The 19,970-nt window shown below is 51.7% G+C and overlaps 1 protein-coding gene across 1 annotated transcript; it reads right to left on the minus strand.

The window, feature by feature from the left end:
* Nucleotides 1-30: 30 nt before the first annotated feature.
* NT5DC2 (5'-nucleotidase domain containing 2) lies at nt 31-10,940 on the minus strand. Its single transcript, XM_007952058.2, has 14 exons — nt 10,709-10,940; nt 4,628-4,812; nt 4,342-4,416; nt 4,023-4,078; nt 3,787-3,880; nt 3,519-3,647; nt 3,351-3,411; nt 3,162-3,264; nt 2,966-3,067; nt 2,661-2,742; nt 772-858; nt 543-683; nt 381-445; nt 31-292 (listed from the first exon to the last, which is right to left on the minus strand). The coding sequence occupies exons 1-14, from the start codon at nt 10,938-10,940 to the stop codon at nt 31-33; spliced, it is 1,674 nt and encodes a 557-aa protein (XP_007950249.1).
* Nucleotides 10,941-19,970: the final 9,030 nt, after the last annotated feature.

Below are 19,970 nucleotides of genomic sequence, written 5' to 3' on the forward strand. Positions count from 1 at the left end.
GGGGGCCTGTCCTGGACAATAAAGGTGCCCTCAGCGAATGTGGGCCATATCACCAAGGAAGGGCGTCTTCATGCAGCCGGTGCAGAGTTGGTCCATCCAGAGGGGTGCCTCATGCTGCAGAGGTGTGCGGCGTGGGTAGAAGGTGAAGTCCACACGGTAGTTGAGCAGGCAGCTGAGGGAGGCCATGTAGAGGTCGGAGAAGCGCACGAGGCGTCGTGAGAAGTAGGTGGGGTTGTGGAAGGTACGGAAGATGCTCCCAAACTGAGGATTGAACAATGCCTTGGTGACGCACCTGGTGAGGGAGAAACAAGGGTGCTGCAAGGAACTGGGTGTGGGATGGGGCTGGGCTGTGACTCCTACCCTGGCCCCACCCGGCTCACCTCAGCTCCTGGCGCTCCTTCACCCAGGCGGCTAGCACCTGCCGTGACTCCGTGTCCTGGTAGGTCTGGGGGAAAGTGTGTGCTTGCTTGGTGTGTGTGCTCAAGGAAGTGGCAGCCCCAGTCCCTCCCCATGCGTGTCCCCCTGCTCCCCCCACCCTGCACCTGCATCCGCTCCAGCAGCCCTGTAAGCGCCTGCTGCCAGGTCAGCGAATGCATGTACTGTTCTGTGTTGATGATGCGGATCTCCCGCTCCAGCTCGGGGATGATGGCGCCTGTGCGCCAGCCATGCCGCAGCATGAGGTCCTGGTGGTAGAGAGGGTAAAGATGGGCTCAGTGCCAGCTGGAAGGGATTCCCATCCTCCTCCTGTGGACCAGCCATGCTCCCCCTCACCGCCAGGTCACTGTAGAGGTGGTCACCGAAGTAGAGCACACGGGGGCCCCGCCATTCTGTCAGGCGCAGAAAGTCAAACAGGTTTCCCTGGGGGTGGGGATGGGGGAAGGATGGACACCATTGAGCCAAGTGTGCCAAGGGGACTCCTATGGGGTTGCTGGAACCAGGCCTTGTCCTCCACCAGGCCCCCCAAATCCCTAGAGGCAGTGAAGCTGCTCCAGCTGGATGCTGGGCTACCCTTTACCATGACCCCACTGTCCTTTCTCTATGCTCTAAGACTTGACACTTAGCCCTCACACTCAAGGAGGGGTCCCTGCTTCCCTCGGAAGGTTCCTGCAGGGCTAGCACAGTGCCCTGTGCCTCCAGGGCCTCCCCTCCCCATAGTCTCACACTCGCCCAGGTTAGTGGTTTGAGTCCTCCCTTTGTGGGAAACATACTGCAGCGGAGGCCCTAAGAGGAGGAGGCTCTCAGACCCAAGTTCTTCCCGGCTCCCTGGCCCACCCCAGAGGGACCCAGCTGATAAATGGCAGGCCTCATTGTGAGGCCATCTGCCCTTCTTGCCCCAAAGGCACAGAAAAGATTCAAACACCAACCTAGGCTCAAAGACAATTTGCAGGGAAGCAGAAATAAAATGTGGGTCCAGAACAGGAAGTACAGTGGCCACCAGGGGCAGGAGCCCACCCCTCAGAGTGAGGAGAATTCACACCTGGCAAAACGGAGTTAACAGAGTAGTCTGCATCCAAGAACCTCAGAGAAACCATGGGGGGTGGGGGAACAGGTATAACAGAACTTGTTGAAATAAGCTCAAGTAGTGAGGCTGAGGAGCAGATGGATTTGCTGAAGAAGGAAGTGGCGAGGTGGAAGAAATGCTAAGGACATCCCCCAAGCCAAGAATCTTGATGGGCAGGTGTGAATCAGGTAGGATGGATCCTGAGGTTCTAGCAGCAAAAGCCAAGACAGGGCAGAGAAAGATGGCACTTTGCCCAACACACACACGCACACAAATATGAAATTTTAGAACATCTCGGATAAAGGAAAGCCTAACAGCTGCCAAGGGAGACATTTCCCACAAAGAAGCATCAGCCTCAGCCACAGCCAAGAATACTAACACAGCAGAGTGTCCCCCTCAAAGCTGGAGGGGGAAGACCTGCACCCAAGCAGGGCAGCAGGGAGGGAGCTAAGCAGTCGTCAGAGGTGGATGGGGTGGGACTACCTGTGCAGCCCAGCCTCTTTGCTGTATATCCTGAGGTTGCCTCCAGGCTCAACTGCTGGCTTCTTCCACCTCCCCACCCCAGGCCTCCAGAACCCCCATTCCCAAAAAAGACCAGCTCAGCCAGGATTTCCGCATTCCATCCAGGGCCAAATGCCTTAATCACTTCTACTCACAGTTACCTAATCCCCCAGGCAGCCAGAAAAGTCTCCCAGAGCACTCCTGTGAGCTGCCCAGCAGCCCAGCTCAGGAGCCCCAGTCAGGCTTGTTCGGGCTCGACTAACAGTGCCATTTATTGGGCACATAGCGATTGCTGGGCCATTCTCAGGGCTCACACTACAACTCAAGGAGAGGGGATTATGCACCTCTTTTGCAGACGAGGAAGGCAAAGCACAGAGAGGCAGGTGTCTCAGCCAGGCTCCCTCTGCTAGTGAGTAGCAGAATTGGGATTCAGATCCTGGCAGTCTGATCCAGAGGCCAAGCTCTTGACCACTGCCCTGACCTCCACCCTGACAGCTATTCTCTGGTGACCCCTGGATCCAGGCCCACAGTAGACTCAGGATGGGAGGCAGATGTGGGATGCTGGCCAGGGCCAAGGAGGCTGTACTGCTTCCTCAGAGGCTGCTCCCTACATAGCCTGGGGAGCTGCATACCACCCCTGGCTCTAGATGGCTCTTACCTGCCGATAGATCTTGCCTTTTTCCAGACGGGTAATACGGTCCCACTGGAGTGAGCCCTTTTCATCAAGTTTTCTGAAAGGCCTGGTTGGGAGTAGAGTCAAGGACTTGGTTTCTAGCACATGGCAGGGCCGGCACCTTGCCCCTATAAAGGCCCACCTACTTAAGTGGGCCAAGAGCTAGCAAAGGGATGTCTTCATCTCAAGCACAAAGGCCAGGCTGGCCTTCTCCTTGGTCCCCTCATCTGGGGTGGGGCCTCCCTTCCCTCTCCCTGCCTCTGCTGCGCCAACCAAGCCCAGGGCCATACTTGCGCCGGTCAGTGAAAAAGCTGGGCTTGTCTGCCTGGACGATGACCACGTCGAAGAGTTGACGCCAATCGGAGCCCACCATGTGCCTCATCCCCTTGTCCCTGTAGGGAGGTGGGCAGGGGGCAGATGGTCTGAAAGCAGTTCTGTGCCTGCCCCCCACCCCCACCCCCACCCCTGCAGCGGGGCTGGACTCACACGAAGCTGAAAGGGCTATTGGTGATAAGGAACAGTTGCTTCCCGTGGCCTACCAGGCGGCTGAGGACGGCAAACGTCTCGTCTCCTCTTAGGATATACTTCTCTAATGGGCCAAGATGAGTCTGTAAGGGCTGAGCCTACTACCCCAGCTCAGGCAGGCTGTGTGGCAGGGCTACTGTCCACCCTTACCCATGTCCCGCTCGATCCACTGGTACATGAGGCCCTTCACGTGCACGTCTCGGATAGCATCCTGGGGGCAGCGGGGGTTTGTGAAGGTGCAGCAGGGCCCAGGGGCTGCCCTGCTACAGCTAGGTTTCACATCCCTGCCATCCCCAGGGACAGGCCCGGAAGCCTCACCGTCACATCCTTGTAGAGGTGAGCCTGGTCAAACTCCAGGCCATGGCCTAGGAAGTAGTCCACCACGCAGGAGAGCAGCGCCATCTCCGGCAACGAGAAGATGTCCATGAACTGTTTGATGGAGGGACCCTAGGGAGGGGCCACCATCTCAGAATCCCTCAGCCTGGGCACTCCCAGCTTTGGGGACCAGAGGCCTGGGGTCGGGACTGTGTCTGCAGTGAGAGCACAGATATGGGCTGCCTGTGGCTGCAGCAGGTGGAGCGAGTACCTTGCCGTAGAAGCCACTCATCTGGTATAGTGGGATATGCTGGGTGCCCCCGTATAGGTCGATCACTTCCTCATCTGGCACGGGCTGGAGGCCCCTGGATGGGTGCAGACATCATCAACCCAAAGCAGTCTTGAGCCCAGGTTATAGTACAGGGTCGGGGAGTGAGTGAGGCAGGACAGTGTGCAGCTGGAGCAGTGGGCAGGGCATGTGTGTATGTGTGTGTCTTCAGCACTAACCTGTAGGCTGTCCCCAGCTGCACATAATGGAAGGCATCAATCTTCATCAGAAGGCTCTGGGCACCAGGGGAACAGGACAGGTGGTGAGGAGGTAGTTTTGCCACTGGGTCTGAACTAGCCTCCTGAACCACCCCCCATACTGAAGCCTCAATTAGACAGTACCAAGGGGACTGTGTGCACATCCAGAAGCAGCTATAGCTTTGAAACCAAGGAGGTGGGCAGCTGATGAAACTACGAGGATAGGTGGGGGGCTGAGGACATATGCCCTGTACATATCCAGTCAGGAGGGACTGGGGGAGTCAGTGGTCCTGCCACTCACCTTCTGGATGTCATAGTGGAGGCCACGGATAGCAAAGTTGGGGTTGTAGTCATACTTCCGAATCCCCTCTGGGTACTGCTGGGGGAAGACAGGCCAGGCTCAAGCCAATGATACTGCCAGGCCAGGTGGCTGCCAGGGCAGCTGTCAGGCTGGGAGACCAAGGGGGCCCCATGAGCCAGCCTAGGGTTGGGCCAAGTTGGGCCTTGGGTGTGCAGGTACAGGGCCCAGCCTGCTTCCAGGGCCTGGGTGTGGTGGTGGTGTGGGCCCTCTGCCTGTCCAGCTTCACCTTGTAGTGCTCTATCAGGATGTCCCGGGCAGCACTGAAGATCTCAGGGTGCAAGGCATCAGCATACTGGGCCAGTGTGTAGTCGTAGTCAAAGCCATAGACCTCAACATCACTCAAGCTGATCTCGTTGTTGGCGTAGATGGCTGCTGGGTTCAGCAGACTGCAGACCTCAGGGGGCAGAAGGTCTAGAGGAAGAAGATACAAGAAGGTGGTGGCAATGATGACAATCATCACAGCAGCAGCAAATGGTTACCAAGCACCTTCTGGATGCCCAGCCCTGTGAACCTCACAAAACGCCCCATGGATAGGTAATCTTAGCTTGTGTTCCAGATGATCAAACTGAGGCTGAGAGAGAGATCACTTGTTCAGGGTTACATGGTTAGGGTAAGTCAGAACTCCGTGGCCAGAGCTCTTTCTCATGGGTTCCTCATAAACCACCTGTGTTAGACCACTGTCTGCAGCCCATGCCTCTTCCAGATTCTCATCACTAAACCCCAGCGGACACAGAACTGGCCCACACATGGCTATACTCAGACCCTGACAACACCCTTTCAGGCAGCCAGTCACCCCAGCTCCTCACTGTCTAGTCCCAGAACAGCTGTCCTCAGCAGTGTCTACAACATGTACCCTGTCCCTCTATTCAAAACCCTTCCCTGAGCACCACTGTCTCCCTCCAACCCCCAACCTGGGAGAAAGACTCCACTGTTCTTCTCTCACTGTGCCCAGCCCAGCCCACTGACCTCCATGTGAGGGGTGGTGTGCAGGGATTGAGGACTCCTGCCCAGATGATGCTGGCTCTGTCTTGGTCAGACTGAAGGGCTGGGGCCATGGACGCTGCCTTTCCACCTCACCTCAGGAACATTAGCTGGGTGGGGCTCCTGGGTAGCCCCTCTGCCTCTCAGGGTGCCAGTTCTGAGCAGCTGTCACAGTCTGGGAAGCGAGGCCCCTTTAAATTGGATTTCAGCTGCCCGCCAGCCCTCATAATGACATTTGCTGGCTCTGGCGAGGGAACATTGCTAATTACGACAGGTGGGATGTATGATGTCGGGTTCGGGGCCATTACCCAAGCTTCTCCTTTCTCAGGATGTGGTCAGGGCCACCTGAAGCCCCTGGCTGCTCCTGAGAGGCCACAGCTGGCTTTGAGACCCACAGCAGGGGTGGGTGAACAGAGCACTGGGCAGAGTAGGCTCTGGGGTCCCAGTGATACTGTGGGGCCCCAGGCTCATCTGCCTTGGTTTCTCCATCTGCACAGTGGGGGAAGTGGATAGGGTGTGTGATGGAAAGGGAATGGGCTCTGAGGTCAGACAGAGCAGATCAGGCTCACCCACCCACCCCAGCTATGACCTCAGGAAAATCACCTCATTCCTTGGGTTTCAACTTCCTTGACTCTGAGAGGGGAGTACAAGCATACCTTGGAGATATTGCGGGTCAGGTTCCAGGCTACCGCAATAGAGCAAACAGCACAATAACACGAGTCACCAATTTTTTAGTTTCCTAGTGCACATAAAAGCTGTATTTATAAGATACTGTAGTCTGTTTGGGAGCTCTGGTGGCAAAGTGCTTAAGGCATTTGACTGCTAACCAGGAGGCTGGCAGTTCAAACCCACTATCCACTCCTCGGAAGGAAGGTTGGGCAATCTACTTCCATAGTGATACCACCTTGGAAACCCAAGGAGGGGTCGCTGTGAGTTGGATCCAACTCCACGGCAATGACTGCATTTGCATAGTCTGTTGGTGTGCAACGGTATTATGGAAAAGGTTGAAATATTGTGAGAATTACCAAAATAGGACTTAGAGACGTGAATTGAGCACATGCTGCTGGAAAAATGGCACCAATAGACTTGCCTGATGCACCCTCAATTTGTAAAAAAAAAAAAAAAAAAATGCAGTATTTGCAAAGCGCAATAAAACAAAGTATGTCTGTACAAACTGTACCAACCTACAGAACTAGTGATAAGTCCTTTGCAGTGCCATAGTCTTTGCAATGCACCAAATGACTGGGTGGGGCTATGCAAATGATATGCTTGTGGCCCACCAATGGAAGTAGACAGCTTGCTAATAATGCAAATAAGGTTCACAGCACCCTTGTGGGGATGGAACGCTGATGAGGGGATTGGTCAGTTCTACCATCCCACTTTGCTTAAAATGAGTCATCCGAGAGGCAGACAGGGGTACCTCACTACCACCAAGAACAGGAGACAGGAGCAGAACACATCCTTCGGACCCAGGGTCCTTGCACTGGGAGCCTTCCAGACCCAGGAGACAGAGTGCTGTAACACCAGAGATGGTGAAAGACAGCAAGCAACAGCAGCAGAGAAATGTGGCATCGGAACCAGAAGACCACCAGGTGGTGGTGAACTGGACTTGGCCAGGACTCTATGGCATCAAGGGACTGCACTGCCAAGCAGAACCCTCCCACCCTGGAGTTTACCACCAGGTGCAGTGGGCTTCCTGCCCCAGGGAGTGAGAGCTGAGTGCCTTTGGGCCAAGGCTTACTGGCAGAGTGGGGTGCCTCCAAGTACTTATTGGTGGTGCTGAAGGGCTTTGTAACACTTGCCTGAGCAGGGCAGAAGCTGGTCTGACCCGAGGCTGATGGCCACAGAGAGGCCTGCTTGCCAGCACAGCTGAGGCTGTCCTGATTAAAGAACTTTATCCTGAGTTGTTCCTGATCCTGAATTATAACTTGTTGTTTCTTTGTTGTTGTTATGTGCCGTCGAGTCGGCCCCGACTCATAGCGACCCCTCCTTGGGTTTCCGAGGCAGTATCACTACGGAAGTAGGATTGCCCAACCTTCCTTCCGAGGAGTGGCTGGTGGGTTTGAACCGCCAGCCGTCTGGTTAGCAGGCAAGTGTCTTAGCCACTATCTAATAAAGCCCATAATTGTGAGTATTGTTTGTGAATTCTGTGTAACCATCCCAACAAATTATCAAATTTAGCAAAGAAGTAGAGAGTGCTGTGAGAGGGATGGCTGGTGTGAGAACTGGTAAAAAGGTTGGAGAGTGGAAGTTATGTCTGACCTGCATCTCACAGGAATCAGCCTTCGGCTGTTGATCTGGATTCTCTCTCCCTCATGAAAAAAGAGGAGGTCAGATGCCTCTGCCACACCATTTTTTACACCCTATCAAAGGTGCTCTAGGTAGCCCTCTCACTCTGCACTCATTTTGTGTGAGGGATGAATGGGTGATGCACTTCCTGAGCCCGTGGCCTTCCTGTCCCTGGTCTCCCTTATCATCACTTAAGGAGCAGTGGGTTGTAGGAAGGGAGAGGGGAGCAGGCAGGACTAGGTGCACAGGACACTGCCTTTTGAGATGAGATCCTTTTCCTGAGACCTTCAGCCTATGGTGAGCTTGGCAGGCTGAGGCCCAAACAAACAGCCAGAGTCACCAGGGAATTCCTCAGCTGCAGCCAGGGATGGAGCAGGAACTCCTGGCCACTCAGTAAGCCTGCACTCAGAGGCAGACACCTCACTGATGGGCTCCCAATGTTGGGGAATAGTCACCTCAGAGGCCCCTTTGGAACACTGGCCCCTCCTACCCTACTTTCTTTCCTATCCAAGTGCAGGGTGTGGGTAAGGGAACAGGTGTGGCTGGTTCCTCTGGCAGCCCCAGGCCAGCACAGGCCCGGCAGAGCGGCTGCTCCATAGATCTTTGGGTGCGGATGTAACACTCCTCACTTGGACACATGTGAGACACAGTAGACCTCAGCTCTCTAGGGAGCTGGACATGTGATGTCCCTCAATGGCATCACTAGGACCCTGGACCTTGCCCTTCCTGCAGTGCTGAATTTCTTGGGTACAGTGTCCAACAGTCCTCCAGGGTGGGAGAGTTCTGCTTGGCAGTGCAGTCCCTTGATGCCATAGAGTCCTGGCCAAGTCCAGGCCTTTGCCTCTGCCTTTGTGGATGTTTCCACAGACAAAGTCCTCCCAGGAACGAGGAGGGATGGGGAAGCATCGGCATCCCACAGGGTCTCTTGACCTTATTTCCGAACTAAGAAAACCACAAGCCCAGAGTTCACAGAGGAGCTCTGGTGGCCTAGTGCCTAAGGCATTAGACCGCTATCAGAAGGTTGGTGGTTCAAACCCACCAGCCACTCCTCGGAAAGAAGGTTGGGCAATCTACTTACATAGTGATAATGCCTTGGAAACCCAAAGAGGGGTCGCTATGAGTCAGATCCCACTCGACAGCAGTGTGTTTGTTTGTTAGAGTTCGTGGGGTCTCCCTTCCACAAGGCTGTGGTCGTACAGCCCAGGTTGAGAAGGGGGCTGGGCAAAGACGTGGCCTCTAACCTGCACTGGTCTTCTTCTCTTTAGCCCCTAGCCTTTGGCTTGTCCCACGGCACCAGGTTCCAGGCTCATTTCTTCCCCATGACAGTATGAGACTCAATCGTGGGTGCCGGCTTCCCAGCTGCTGTTTATTGGAACTTGCCTTGCGTGAGCCTTAGAGGCTCATCTTGTTCAATCCTTACTATGCTCCTATGAGGTAGTGATACTTATTCCTTCATTGTCCAGAGATGGAAATGGGCTCAGGGAGGTGCAGTCACTTGCTCCAAACCACCCAGCAGTAGGAAATGGAGTTTATTTATTTTTCTGCTTAGCCTTCCTATGTCCCCACACTGAGGCTGAGATGGGAGCGGGGAGACAAAGAGGGGCAAGTGGGGAAGGGGGCTACTGCACCACTCTCAGAGCCCAGGGCTTGGCCTGGGACACAGTTCTCTGGCAAAGTTTTGCCCACAAACATTAATCTAAGGCATACTTCAATGCCTAGGATCTCCCCCATAAAACCCAGTTGGATAGGAAGGAGTTAGGGCCAAGGGGCATGAGGCTGGGGCATGGTCCTCATGATGGGAGCTTGGTGGAAACCTTGCTCCTTCCCAACCAAGAGCTTAGAGGTCTCTGCAAAGATGCAGGCTCTGGCTGGGCCCTGGAGGACAATGCCCAGTAGACTCCTCATGACCCCTCCCCCACACTAGTAAGGCAAGCTGTTCTCTCCAGGGGAGACAAATTCAACCCAGGAGTGAGGGATAAGGTCCTTGTAAAGGCTCAAGGGCTTGAAAACAGCCACTCTTCAAGTTTCCACACAGCTGGAGTGGAAGCCCTTCTCCAGCTGCAATCTGGGGCTGATGCCTGTGGTATTCAGGGGCTGGAGAAGGGCTTTCCTTCCAGACAGGGGCACTTTGTCTTGTCAGACAATGAAAGCTACTACGTCACTTCTGGGGGCTGCTGCAGAAACTCCTTGGATCAGCATTGTGTGTTAAGCCCGGGGACACGAGGTTCTGAGAGGGCAAGACTTGCTACGAAACAGCCAGCTGGTCAGTGATAGGGTCACCACACAAATAGCATCTGTCTGTTGCAGAAGCTGGGCCCCAAGACCCCACCCTGATAGTGGACAAATGTGGGTTGCTCTCTCAGGCCCCACTAGGGCACGTCCAACCTGCCCTCTCTTCTGAGAAGCTCTCTCAGCCCTCATGAACCCGTTTTGCAGAAGAAGAGAACAGAGGAGGTTAAGTGCTCTCGCCAAGGCTGCAGCAATCCTTCTGGATTCCAGGGGCTTGGCTAACTCGGTCCTGATTCTCCAACACCTCCGCCCAGCTCCACGGAACTGAGAGTGCTCCGGACCTACAAGGCCCAAACACCTAGCCCGTATTGTGCTCAGGTGGAGCTGTCTCCAAGAAGTCCCCTGGGCCAGCACCCACTGCTGGCTTTGCCCATGGTATTCCCGCCCCAACTAAAGGCCGACGGAAAACAAGGGGTTGGGGGCGTTTCCGCCGCGGCCTCCTGTCTGGCGGGACCCCGGGGGGAGACCGTGAGGGCCCTTCACTCTGGCGGCCGCTCCAGGAACCCCAAGCTCCCGCCCTCCTTGCGCCGTCGGGGTGTTCAGCGGAGACTCGGGGCCCTAAGTCAACCCGCTGGAGCTTCTCCGGAAAAGCCGCGGGCTCTCGAGCTCCAGGGCCCCCGCGAGAATCCCACGGGGACGCTTCATTAGAAGACCGGCGCCCAGGACGACTCGGAGGGCAGTCTCCTGGCGCTCCGTCTGTTGCCGCGTGGGACCCCCTCCCCTCGCTCGCCCCACTCCGCTCACCCACCGTGCACCAGTCTTCGCATGTCCTGGTAACGAGCCCACAGGTGAGCGCCGAGGTCGGCACCACCGGCGGGCGCGGGTGTGAGCGCAGGGCGCGGACTGCCCGGGCAGGGGACGCCGGGACCCGGGGGTCCGCAGCCAGGGCAGGAAGACGAGGACGAGGAGGCTCGCTGCCCGCCGTGGCCTCCGCACAGCAGCCAGCGCCAGGCGGCCGTCCGCAGCCCCGCGCCCGCCATGCCCGCTGTGCGCGGCCCGCGCTGCCCTCTGCCCGTCGGCCAGTCCGCCGCCCTCCGACTGAGCGGCCGCCACCGTGGCCGCGTGGTCCTCACGGCGGCCGGCCAATGGGCGCGGCGCGCGGAGCCCGGCCGCCCAATGGGCGCTCTACTTGGCCAAGGGGGGCGGGAGGTCCCGGGACGAGGCGGGGCAGGGCGGGCTCCTCCGCCCCTTCCCCCAGTCTCTGGAGCGGTGGAGAAGGACTCTGCGCCCCCTTCGGTGGCCAAGGCGAGGATGGCGGCTATTTCTCTGGTCCCCTGCCTGAGAGGTCGGATGGCCTGAGAGCGATCGCCTCCGCGAGATTCCGGGCGGCCGGAGCGCGGAGAGGAGCAGGCTGGAGTGCTGAGGGTCCACCTCGGCCCGGTGCGCTCCCGCCCTCACCCCTCTCCGAGTCCTCCTGCCCGGATTCCTACGCCCCCCACCCCCCTTCCAGTCTTTTCGCCGAGAATCTTCTCCCCGCCTCCGATCCCCTCATTTCACTGTCCGCAAATCCGAGCCTGGGGAGCTTCAGAGATGTAGCCTCCCAGTGAATAAAGAACTCTTTCCATGCACGCCCCGTTGCCTAGACCCCGGCTAGGGGAGACCTCGGGACTTGCAGGGTGGCCAAGGTCTGCTGTGGCACCTCCTTTCCTCTGCCTCCCTGTACCCATACAGGTGACTCCTCCTAATTCGAGCAGGGCGACTGGACTCTGCGCTGCAGGGCTGTGGGTGGGCTGGAAGCCACTGCGCCACATACTTCTGACCGCAGCAAAAGGCAACGCCGACCTGCCCAAACTAGCTTCTGGGCACAGGCCCCTCTTGAGATGCAGGGTCTCTTGTCTTGTTGCCAGTCTTCCTCTGAAATTCCTCTCTTTTCCTCGGAGCTATTCTCCACTTGGCGATTCTTCTACTTAGATCGCTTTTCTGAACCCGCACCATGCTGGGCTGTAGTTAGGACCCAGGTCGCTGTGGAACTGCCAGGGGGGGCACACTATTTGCTAGACGTGCTCCGCGGGGTTTAATATCGTGTGTACATTTAGAGCTCCACTGAACGTTACACTCTTCTGCACACCTATAATGTGCCAGACCCTGGGCCAGGTGCTGGCATAGCATGGAACGCAATGAGTGGACCCGTGGGTGGCTGCCAACCAATGCCAAGAACAATTGGCTAGGCGGGTGCTAGAGACCTGAGGACACAAGAGCTCTTTCAAGGTGGGAGGAGGCACGCTTTAGTGTGTGGTCCTCAGAACCCCCAAGAGAAATGGGAGTGCCAAGCAGACGTGTGTATGGGGAGGAAAGGGCTCCATTTTCCAGGCTGAGACTTGTCCCCACAGCCCCAAGACCCTTTCTTTGGTGAAGCTGCTTGCCCTCCTTCTCACCTCTCCACCTGTCTTTGTATCTTTTGTCCACATCATCAAACTCTCTTACTGGTTCTCAGGTTCCATTTGAATTTCCTGGATTGACTAATATTTGTCTCCCTTCTTACAGTTGCTTCCCAGTTGTTCTTTTAGCTGTAGGCAATGGGTTGACAGCCCCTCAGAAATATATTCAGCAAGCACAACCAGCAGGTGAAGAGTGAAAGTGCTGGAGTGCATCTTCTACTTAGCTTAACCTTTTAACCTCTCAGATGAAAACAGGTAATGTATGGGAATCCATGTAAAGCGTTAGGGCTCAGTAAGTCATCATTATCATCATAATTACTATAAACCCCAGCCAAACCCTTTGCCATTGAGTTGATTCCCCCTCATAGCCACCCTGTAGGACAGAGTAGAACGACTCATAGGGTTTCCAAGGAGAACCAGTCTTTCTCCCAGAGAGCTGCTGGTGAGTTCAAGCCGCTGACCTTTTGATTAGCAGACAAACACTACCATGCCACTAGTTTTACATCCTAAAAAACTGACTTAATGTGTTACATTATTAAATCCTCACAGCATCAGAAAAAGGTACTTGATATTAGCCCCATATTATGGATTAGGGAACTGAGGCACAGATTGGCTAAAGGGAGTACTGTGGAGCAGGCTGTGTTCTAACAGCAGAGTCCATGCTCTTTAAGCATCATGTTCTTTTCTGGTTGTTGTGAATGAGATGATAAAAAGCACCTACAAGTGCCTATCAGTAAGTGCCCTATACAGGATAGATTTTTTTTTTCCTTCTAGATTTTAGGGTTGCTTGTAGAAGACATTTATTTAGACCTGTTAGGATAACGATATAATTCAGCCTTCAACAAAAATGCATATCAAATTCAGTTATTTTTTAGAAGTGTGGTCACCAGTCACGTCTCCAAATCGAACGCAATGCGTTGCGTAATTGTATTTTAAAGTATGGTGCAGTATACATACAGTCCATCAAAGAGGGTTGTTACTAATAGCAGGGTATTAGGAAAGAAGATGGCGGTGGCAGACTAGGGGGCACCGGCCCGTTCTGGGAAAGCTGGGGGGCGGGGCCGGGGGACCGGGCGGCGCCACGTGGACGACCCCGCCCCCCTGTGCCTCCCCGCCTCCAGAGCCAAGGCGCCTGCGCCGGCTCCCCTCAGGCTCGATTTGAGCTCACGGAGCATGCGCGCTCTACAGTACTCTGATTGGCAAGTCCGCTCGCCCCACAGCACTCTGACTGCTTGAGCCTCCGCCTGCGTCGCAGGCCCTGTACCGCGGTGCGAACAGGCCGTCCACTTCCCTAGGGCTGGCACGGAGACCTTGACCGGGTCTGGGCGCACCAACCCAAAGGCAGGAACAACTTCAATCGCTCCGGTTCCGCCGTATCCATCTCCAGGACCTCGGTCGAGCATGTTCTCCAGAGCCCAGGTGAGGCAAGTTCTGCAGCGGGTTCCCGGGAAGGAGCGACTTGGTATCTACAGGTTTCTGCCCTTCTTTTTTATTCTCGGAGCAACAATGGAGTGGATCATGATCAAAGTGCGCGTCGGCCAGGAGACCTTCTGTAAGTGCGGGGTGAGGCAGCCTTGGTTTTATTTCCGGAAGGCACGAGGCAGCCAGGGGCCTGTGTTCCTGGGACATTCTTAGATTGCAGATAGCTCTTAACATTCAGTGCTCCTCAGTTGAGCTGCTTTTACCGTTGTCGGAAGGGCAAGTGCACTTCTCTTCCCTTAGTCGTGGAGGTCCTCCTGTAAGCGGGCGATAAAGGCACATTGACGTCCAACCTTGAGCTCTTTCCTGCACTTAACTCCAGCCAGGCCTCTCCCTCGTCGTAAGCCTGTCCTTCATGTCCATGCTGGTGACACTGTTGGGTTCCAAGGAACAGAATTCGAAGGGGTGGATCTTGAGAACTCGCGGAAACTCCTGTTACTAGTCAATCTCCTCTGGACATTTTAGTCCAAACTGTGGAGGGAGCTGTATGGCTGGCTTAGTTAAGTGCCATTGCCTTTACAGGGCAGTGATTGACACCAGGTCCTTGGCCTGTGTCCAGGTTTAAGGTGGTAGTCTGATCCAGGATGGGAGGAGGTAGAGCTCACTGGGCTTAGTGACTGAGGGGACTCAGGAGATGAGGATGGAGGCGGGGCTTGTGGTGGGGCAGTTAGAGTACCGGTACTTTTCGAAGTTGGGAAAAGGCAGGACGAACCTGGGCTCCAGTTTGGACTTGCAGAGCTGGAGATGGTTATATAGATCTGAAATTCAGGACGCAGATCTAGGCCAGAGATCTGCATTTGTGGGTCATTCTCAAGCAGATTGAGATGAAAACCAGAGGAATCAAACCCTGATATTTTAAGGCTGACCCAGTGGCCAGAGAGGTGAGAAGGAAAACCATGAGCAAATGTGACTCTTCAAGAAGATAGGTTCTGATGGTAACCTGTCCCTGGAAGGGAAAGACTTGATAAGCAAATACTGATCCTTAAGGGGATTAAGAGTCTGGAAGAACCTTGAGATCAGAGCAGGGCTCTCTGCTCTCTCAAGTAGTAGCAAGCAGCCCTTGGAAGTCAGCTGGAGTTGTTTTTCACAAATGACTTCTCTGTGAAATAAGTTTCTGGCCTTTTGGGAGTCAGGGTCATGGCTAAGGAAATGGGATTGTCAGGCATTCCAGTGGACCCAGTTAGATGCACCAGTTGGCTCTGCAAGATGACACTGACAATAGTAGTAGTAGAGGAATTTCTGCTGTCTTGGGTAGAGAAAAATCAGAAGAGGCTGAGAAGGAAGACAAGAGCCAAGGGCTTGAGGGGGATGTTGGTAGCTTCCGAGGACAGGAGTGCTAGAAGGATGGTAGGGATTGTGGTCATGGAGCAGAATACTTGATTTCAGAGGGCCATTGCAAGTGGATGGCAGAAGTTGGGGATGGGCCAAGAGGTCACAGAGTCAAGGCCTCATCCCCATGGGTGGTGTTTCCTGTGTAGCTGGGGGTGGATAGGGTCAAGAAGCCTGAGCTGGATGCCAGGGAAGGATGGAAAGCAAATTGTGAGCAAAGTTGGCTTAAGTTCCAAAGGAATAGGGTTTTTCATATGAGGGTGGAGACTCATGTCTGGAAAAGCAGCAACTGAGAGCAAGGAAACTGACCTCACTCTCTGACCCAAAGGTTCCTGGTGTGGGGGAGGGAGCATTCATCACACAGGGCTAAAGGGCAGGAGGTGCCTTTAGGGGTCCAGGTTTCAGTTAAGGAGGATAGCTTCAGAAAACAGAATAGAAACTGTGAAGAGGAGGAGGTCTTAAAACATTGCTAAGAGGTATGGTAGGAACTCAGAAAAGAACTCACTTGGTGGATACAAAGATCCTGTCTTTGAAGCCATGACTGTTACCCTGTTAACATCCAGAGTTCAATTAACACAGCCCTTATTTAACTCATTTTGTTTGAAATTAAGTTTATTTTGACATTTAGACATTAATGTTGAGACTCAGAAATAGCTGATGGATCTGGACTATTGCTTCAACTGTTCTGCTCAGATCTGAGTATTTTTAATTCCTGGTTTTTAAACGTCTAAGCAAAATTTTTGTTTGATACAGATGATGTCTACCGTAGAAAAGCCTCAGAAAGGCAGTTTCAGAGAAGGTTGGAAGATGCATCGGACACTGAACTTCAGCAGTCAATAAAGTGAACAAGAAACTTCACTAGTGGTTTCAATGCCTTTAAAAATTTACTTTCCAGAGTTCTTGTACTTTAGCAGCTGAGCAGTATTCCAAGGACTGCCTTTACAAAGAATTTTTATAGTTTTACAGTTTGCGCATAAATACTCCCTAAGTCACTCTTAGGAGCTCTGGTAGCGTAGTGCCTAAGGCACTTGACTTCTAACCGGAAGGCTGGCAGTTCAAACACACTAGCCACTCTTCAGAAGGAAGGTTGGGCAATCTACTTCTGTAGTGATACCGCCTCAGAAACCCAAGGAGGGGTCACTACGAGTTGGGTGTGACTCAAAGGCACATAACCACCACAACAAGAAGTCACTCTTGGACAGATTTGAGGGAAATTGTTTTCCTCTTAAAATAATACCCACCTACTGAACCTAGTCCATGATACTCTTTGAAATGAAAATTCAAGGATCAAGCAGGATGCTTTTCAGTGCAATTTGAATTATATGTGAAGTCCTTTTAGCCAACAAATGGTAACTTTATTTGCTCTTTTGTAGGATTCAAATTTAATAATGACATAAAAGATCTTGCCCATTGTGAGATCATTTACCAGGATAATTAATTATGCAGATGACATTTCTGCTGGCTACCAAGTTATAAACATTTTGCTAGAGTGGTGGCAATTCCTGACTATCCACACATTATTCATGGCAAGTGTTCCCATCAACAGAAACAGCCTTGTCCCTTGCTTGGCTCCGCTGACACGGGCAGGCTGGACCTCTATGAGGACAGCAGATGGCAGGCTTTGTGCTCCTCTGTATGTGGCTGCTGCTTTCATCCAACTGCCAAAGAAAAAACCCTTGCTCCTTCTCTACGAAAGTGAACCTACCCAGTGTCAAGCAACCAGTGTCTGAAACTAAAAAAAAAAGTTCATTCTACTGGGAGAGATTTTGTAGTTTGACCCAGAATAATTTTGGGTCAACTGGTAAAAAAAAAAAGTAAAGGCATCTTTCCATGCTTGAATAACCAACATCCTTTGAACATGCTTGAATAATAACATTCTTTCAAACAAGATAACACAAACCTTATCCAGAGAAGACTGAGTTTCAAAATAGTTTCTAACTACAGATCATGAGTAAGCAAGCAGATGCTTAAAGCCACAGGGCATCCTCATTGTTAATGATCTCTGCCACAAATACTATCTTTCTAAAAAATGTTACAAGGGATTTTTTTCTAAATTAAGTTCATGTGTGTTAGAACCAGTTCAGTGTAAATAAAGAAAAATTGACTACTCAGACTCAGTAAAGCACTACCTAGAGCAAGCTCAGTCACTGTCGCCCGATGGCTCAAGTGTGAAAGCCAGGGGAGAGCAGCAGCAGCAGGGGGGATGTGCTTTGATGCAGTCTACGTGAGTTGTGCCACCTGAAGAGTTCTGGTGAACCTAACCTGATAAGACATTTTAGTTGACTGCTGCATAAGACACGAAAATTGTGGTATGAAGCATTTCTCTCAATTGTATGGTCTTATGTCATATTCCCTCCCCCTGCCCCAATTTTACAGAGTATGTAACATACACACCTCTTACAATGACTGACAGTGAACTAAACTAATAATCACACTGCATCTGAAGGAGAACATCTGCAACAAGCAGCATCAACTGTGGTCGGTTCTGTAGCCCATCCCCTGCCTTCACCCCAGAGGGAACCACTAGCCTGATTTCTATGTCACCCTTCCCTGAAGTTTTTCCTCTCCATTTGTTTTTCATTTGACCACTGATTTACTGAATGGTGAAACACCTTTGAACTGGCAGGAAGATGCCTGCTTATAATAAACTGAAGAAATTTTCAGAGCATGTTACTTCCCATGCTGTAGAAGAAGACAGATCTGTGTTAACCAAGGTGCAGTCCTTTTTTTAACTTTGCCTCAAATTTTTTTAACTGTCTTACTAGGAATATAAAGAGTAGTGCAGTGGTTAAGCGCTTGGCTGCTACCTGAAATGTCAGCAGTTTGAACCCACCAGCTGCTCAGCAGGAGAAAGATGTGTCAGTCTGCTTCCGTAAAAATTGTAGCTTTGAAAAGCTTATGCGGCAGAGTTCTACTCTGTCCTCCAGGGTTGCTATGAATTGTAACTGAGTTGATGGCAACTGGTTTTTGGTACTAGAAATGTGATCCTACTTAGCCAAAACCAAAAAACAAACTCACTGCCATCGAGTCAGGTCTGACTCATAGTGACTCCTGGGTTTCTGAGGCTGTCTCACTAGGAAGTAGGTTGCCCAACATTCCTTCCAAGGAGTGGCTGGTGGGTTTGAACCGCCAGTCTTCTACTTAGCAGTCACTGGAATTTAATGATTTAAAGTGAAAAGTACAGCAAAGATCTTCTATGCTGATTGTAGAACTGCAGTGCCCCCTATTGTTAATGTCAAGGCAAAACATTAAAAAACAAATAACCCTAATTTCAAAAATTACAGCAATTATTTTGGAATGACAGATGTTTAATTAGCACTTATTGTTAGGAACCTACCTCCACTGTGGTGTTGGGAACGTGGGCTTTGGAGCCTTACTTTAATTAATATGGAAAGTACCCAAGTCTGGCACATAGTAAATAATAAAGGCTATTTTTGCTTATCTAGTGGTCCTATTAAAATATATGCTGGGACAAGGGTGTTTTCCAAAGCAATGTCTCTCCCAGTAAAGCCCAGAAAAAATCCCACTGCTTAGTCTTCAAAGGTGTATTAAATTTGGAAATGTCTTGCCACATTTATGTACAATCTGCATCTATTTTTGGGAAAGGTACAGTCTATTAAAGTTGGTCAGTTCTGACCTTCCATTCAGCTGTCCTAGCACATCTCCAAACTCAAAAGGAACAGAGCAATATTAGCATTATTTGTCTGCACACAGGGTTCAGCTGGAATGCATCTATATTAATGATCATTCAAAATACGCTTATGAACACAGTTAACAGTACAGCACTCCACTCTGGAGAACAGAATCACAGGGATTTGCAAAGTGATGTTAGAGGAAAACAGTTGGTTGATTTTACCAACACTTTCTATTTTAAAAAGTGTGGTTGTGTTTTAAGAGCTTATAAATGTATCAAAGACACACCTGGGCCCATCTATCTCTTCTGTCCATGGACACGCTATCTGGATTGGGATATTACTGCTTTCCTCACCTTCCACCCTCAGTAACTCTTTCTTCAATTTTAACTTGAACCTGTGTCTCTGTTCCTGGCTGCAGTCTGACTACATTCAGCTTCTGTGTTCATTTAGCCTGAGCCCAGAACCTGGGGTCTGGACATTCACCTTCACCTCTACCTCCACCCAAGCAGCTTTCTTTTTAAAATGGCAGCTGTGTCCCTGTTAGCACAAAATCAGAACTTGCAGGAATTAAATCTGCTTGAAACTAACATCTGACACAAGCTTTAACAGAACAACCAAACCTGGTTAATCCAACTCACTTTGCAAACTCCATTTTTATTTGGATTAAAAAGCTTTAGATGAACAAACATACGATACATAACATGTTATAAGACTAGTTACCACTCAAATCTTTTTGATACAGAAATTAGAATAAACCAAGTTTTAATCAGATCTGAAAATACTCAAGCTGAAAAGTCATCAACACCAATTTGGAGATTGTATACAAATAAATTTCCCTCCCCCTCAATTCTTCCTCATAGGAAGGGAAGGGTGGGTTAAAAAAAACAAAAACAAAAAGCTTTTAAACCAGCTGGCTGACAAGCATACCATTTAAACCTATAGGGTTTTTCCCCACATAAACCAAAGACTTCTTCACGTGAACTTACATTTTGGAAACATTTAGGCCATTATACTTTCTAAGCCACATCACTCATGAAAAAAAGATGGATACAGTTCACTTACACTTTCTTAAACTATAACTTTTCCCCCCTTTTCTTTTTTGAAGTTAGGGATGGAATTCTAGATGGCAAATTTCAAACCGTCTATCCTAAATATTAACTAATATGCCCAAGTTAATATAGAGACATGA

This window comes from Orycteropus afer, unplaced genomic scaffold (genome assembly GCF_000298275.1).
Source record: "Orycteropus afer afer isolate SDZICR_OR568_19922 unplaced genomic scaffold, OryAfe1.0 scaffold00323, whole genome shotgun sequence".
NCBI lineage: Eukaryota > Metazoa > Chordata > Mammalia > Tubulidentata > Orycteropodidae > Orycteropus > Orycteropus afer.

Bases quoted from the DNA above. Each gene is read 5' to 3' on its own strand.
- NT5DC2 (XM_007952058.2), bottom strand. From the start codon at position 10,940: ATGGCGGGCGCGGGGCTGCGGACGGCCGCCTGGCGCTGGCTGCTGTGC. The intron at 3,881-4,022 runs GTTAGTGCTGAA...GCACCCATCCAG, and splicing joins CAGCTGGGGACAGCCTACAG to GGGCCTCCAGCCCGTGCCAG. The intron at 3,068-3,161 runs GTGAGTCCAGCC...ACCTCCCTACAG, and splicing joins AATAGCCCTTTCAGCTTCGT to GGACAAGGGGATGAGGCACA.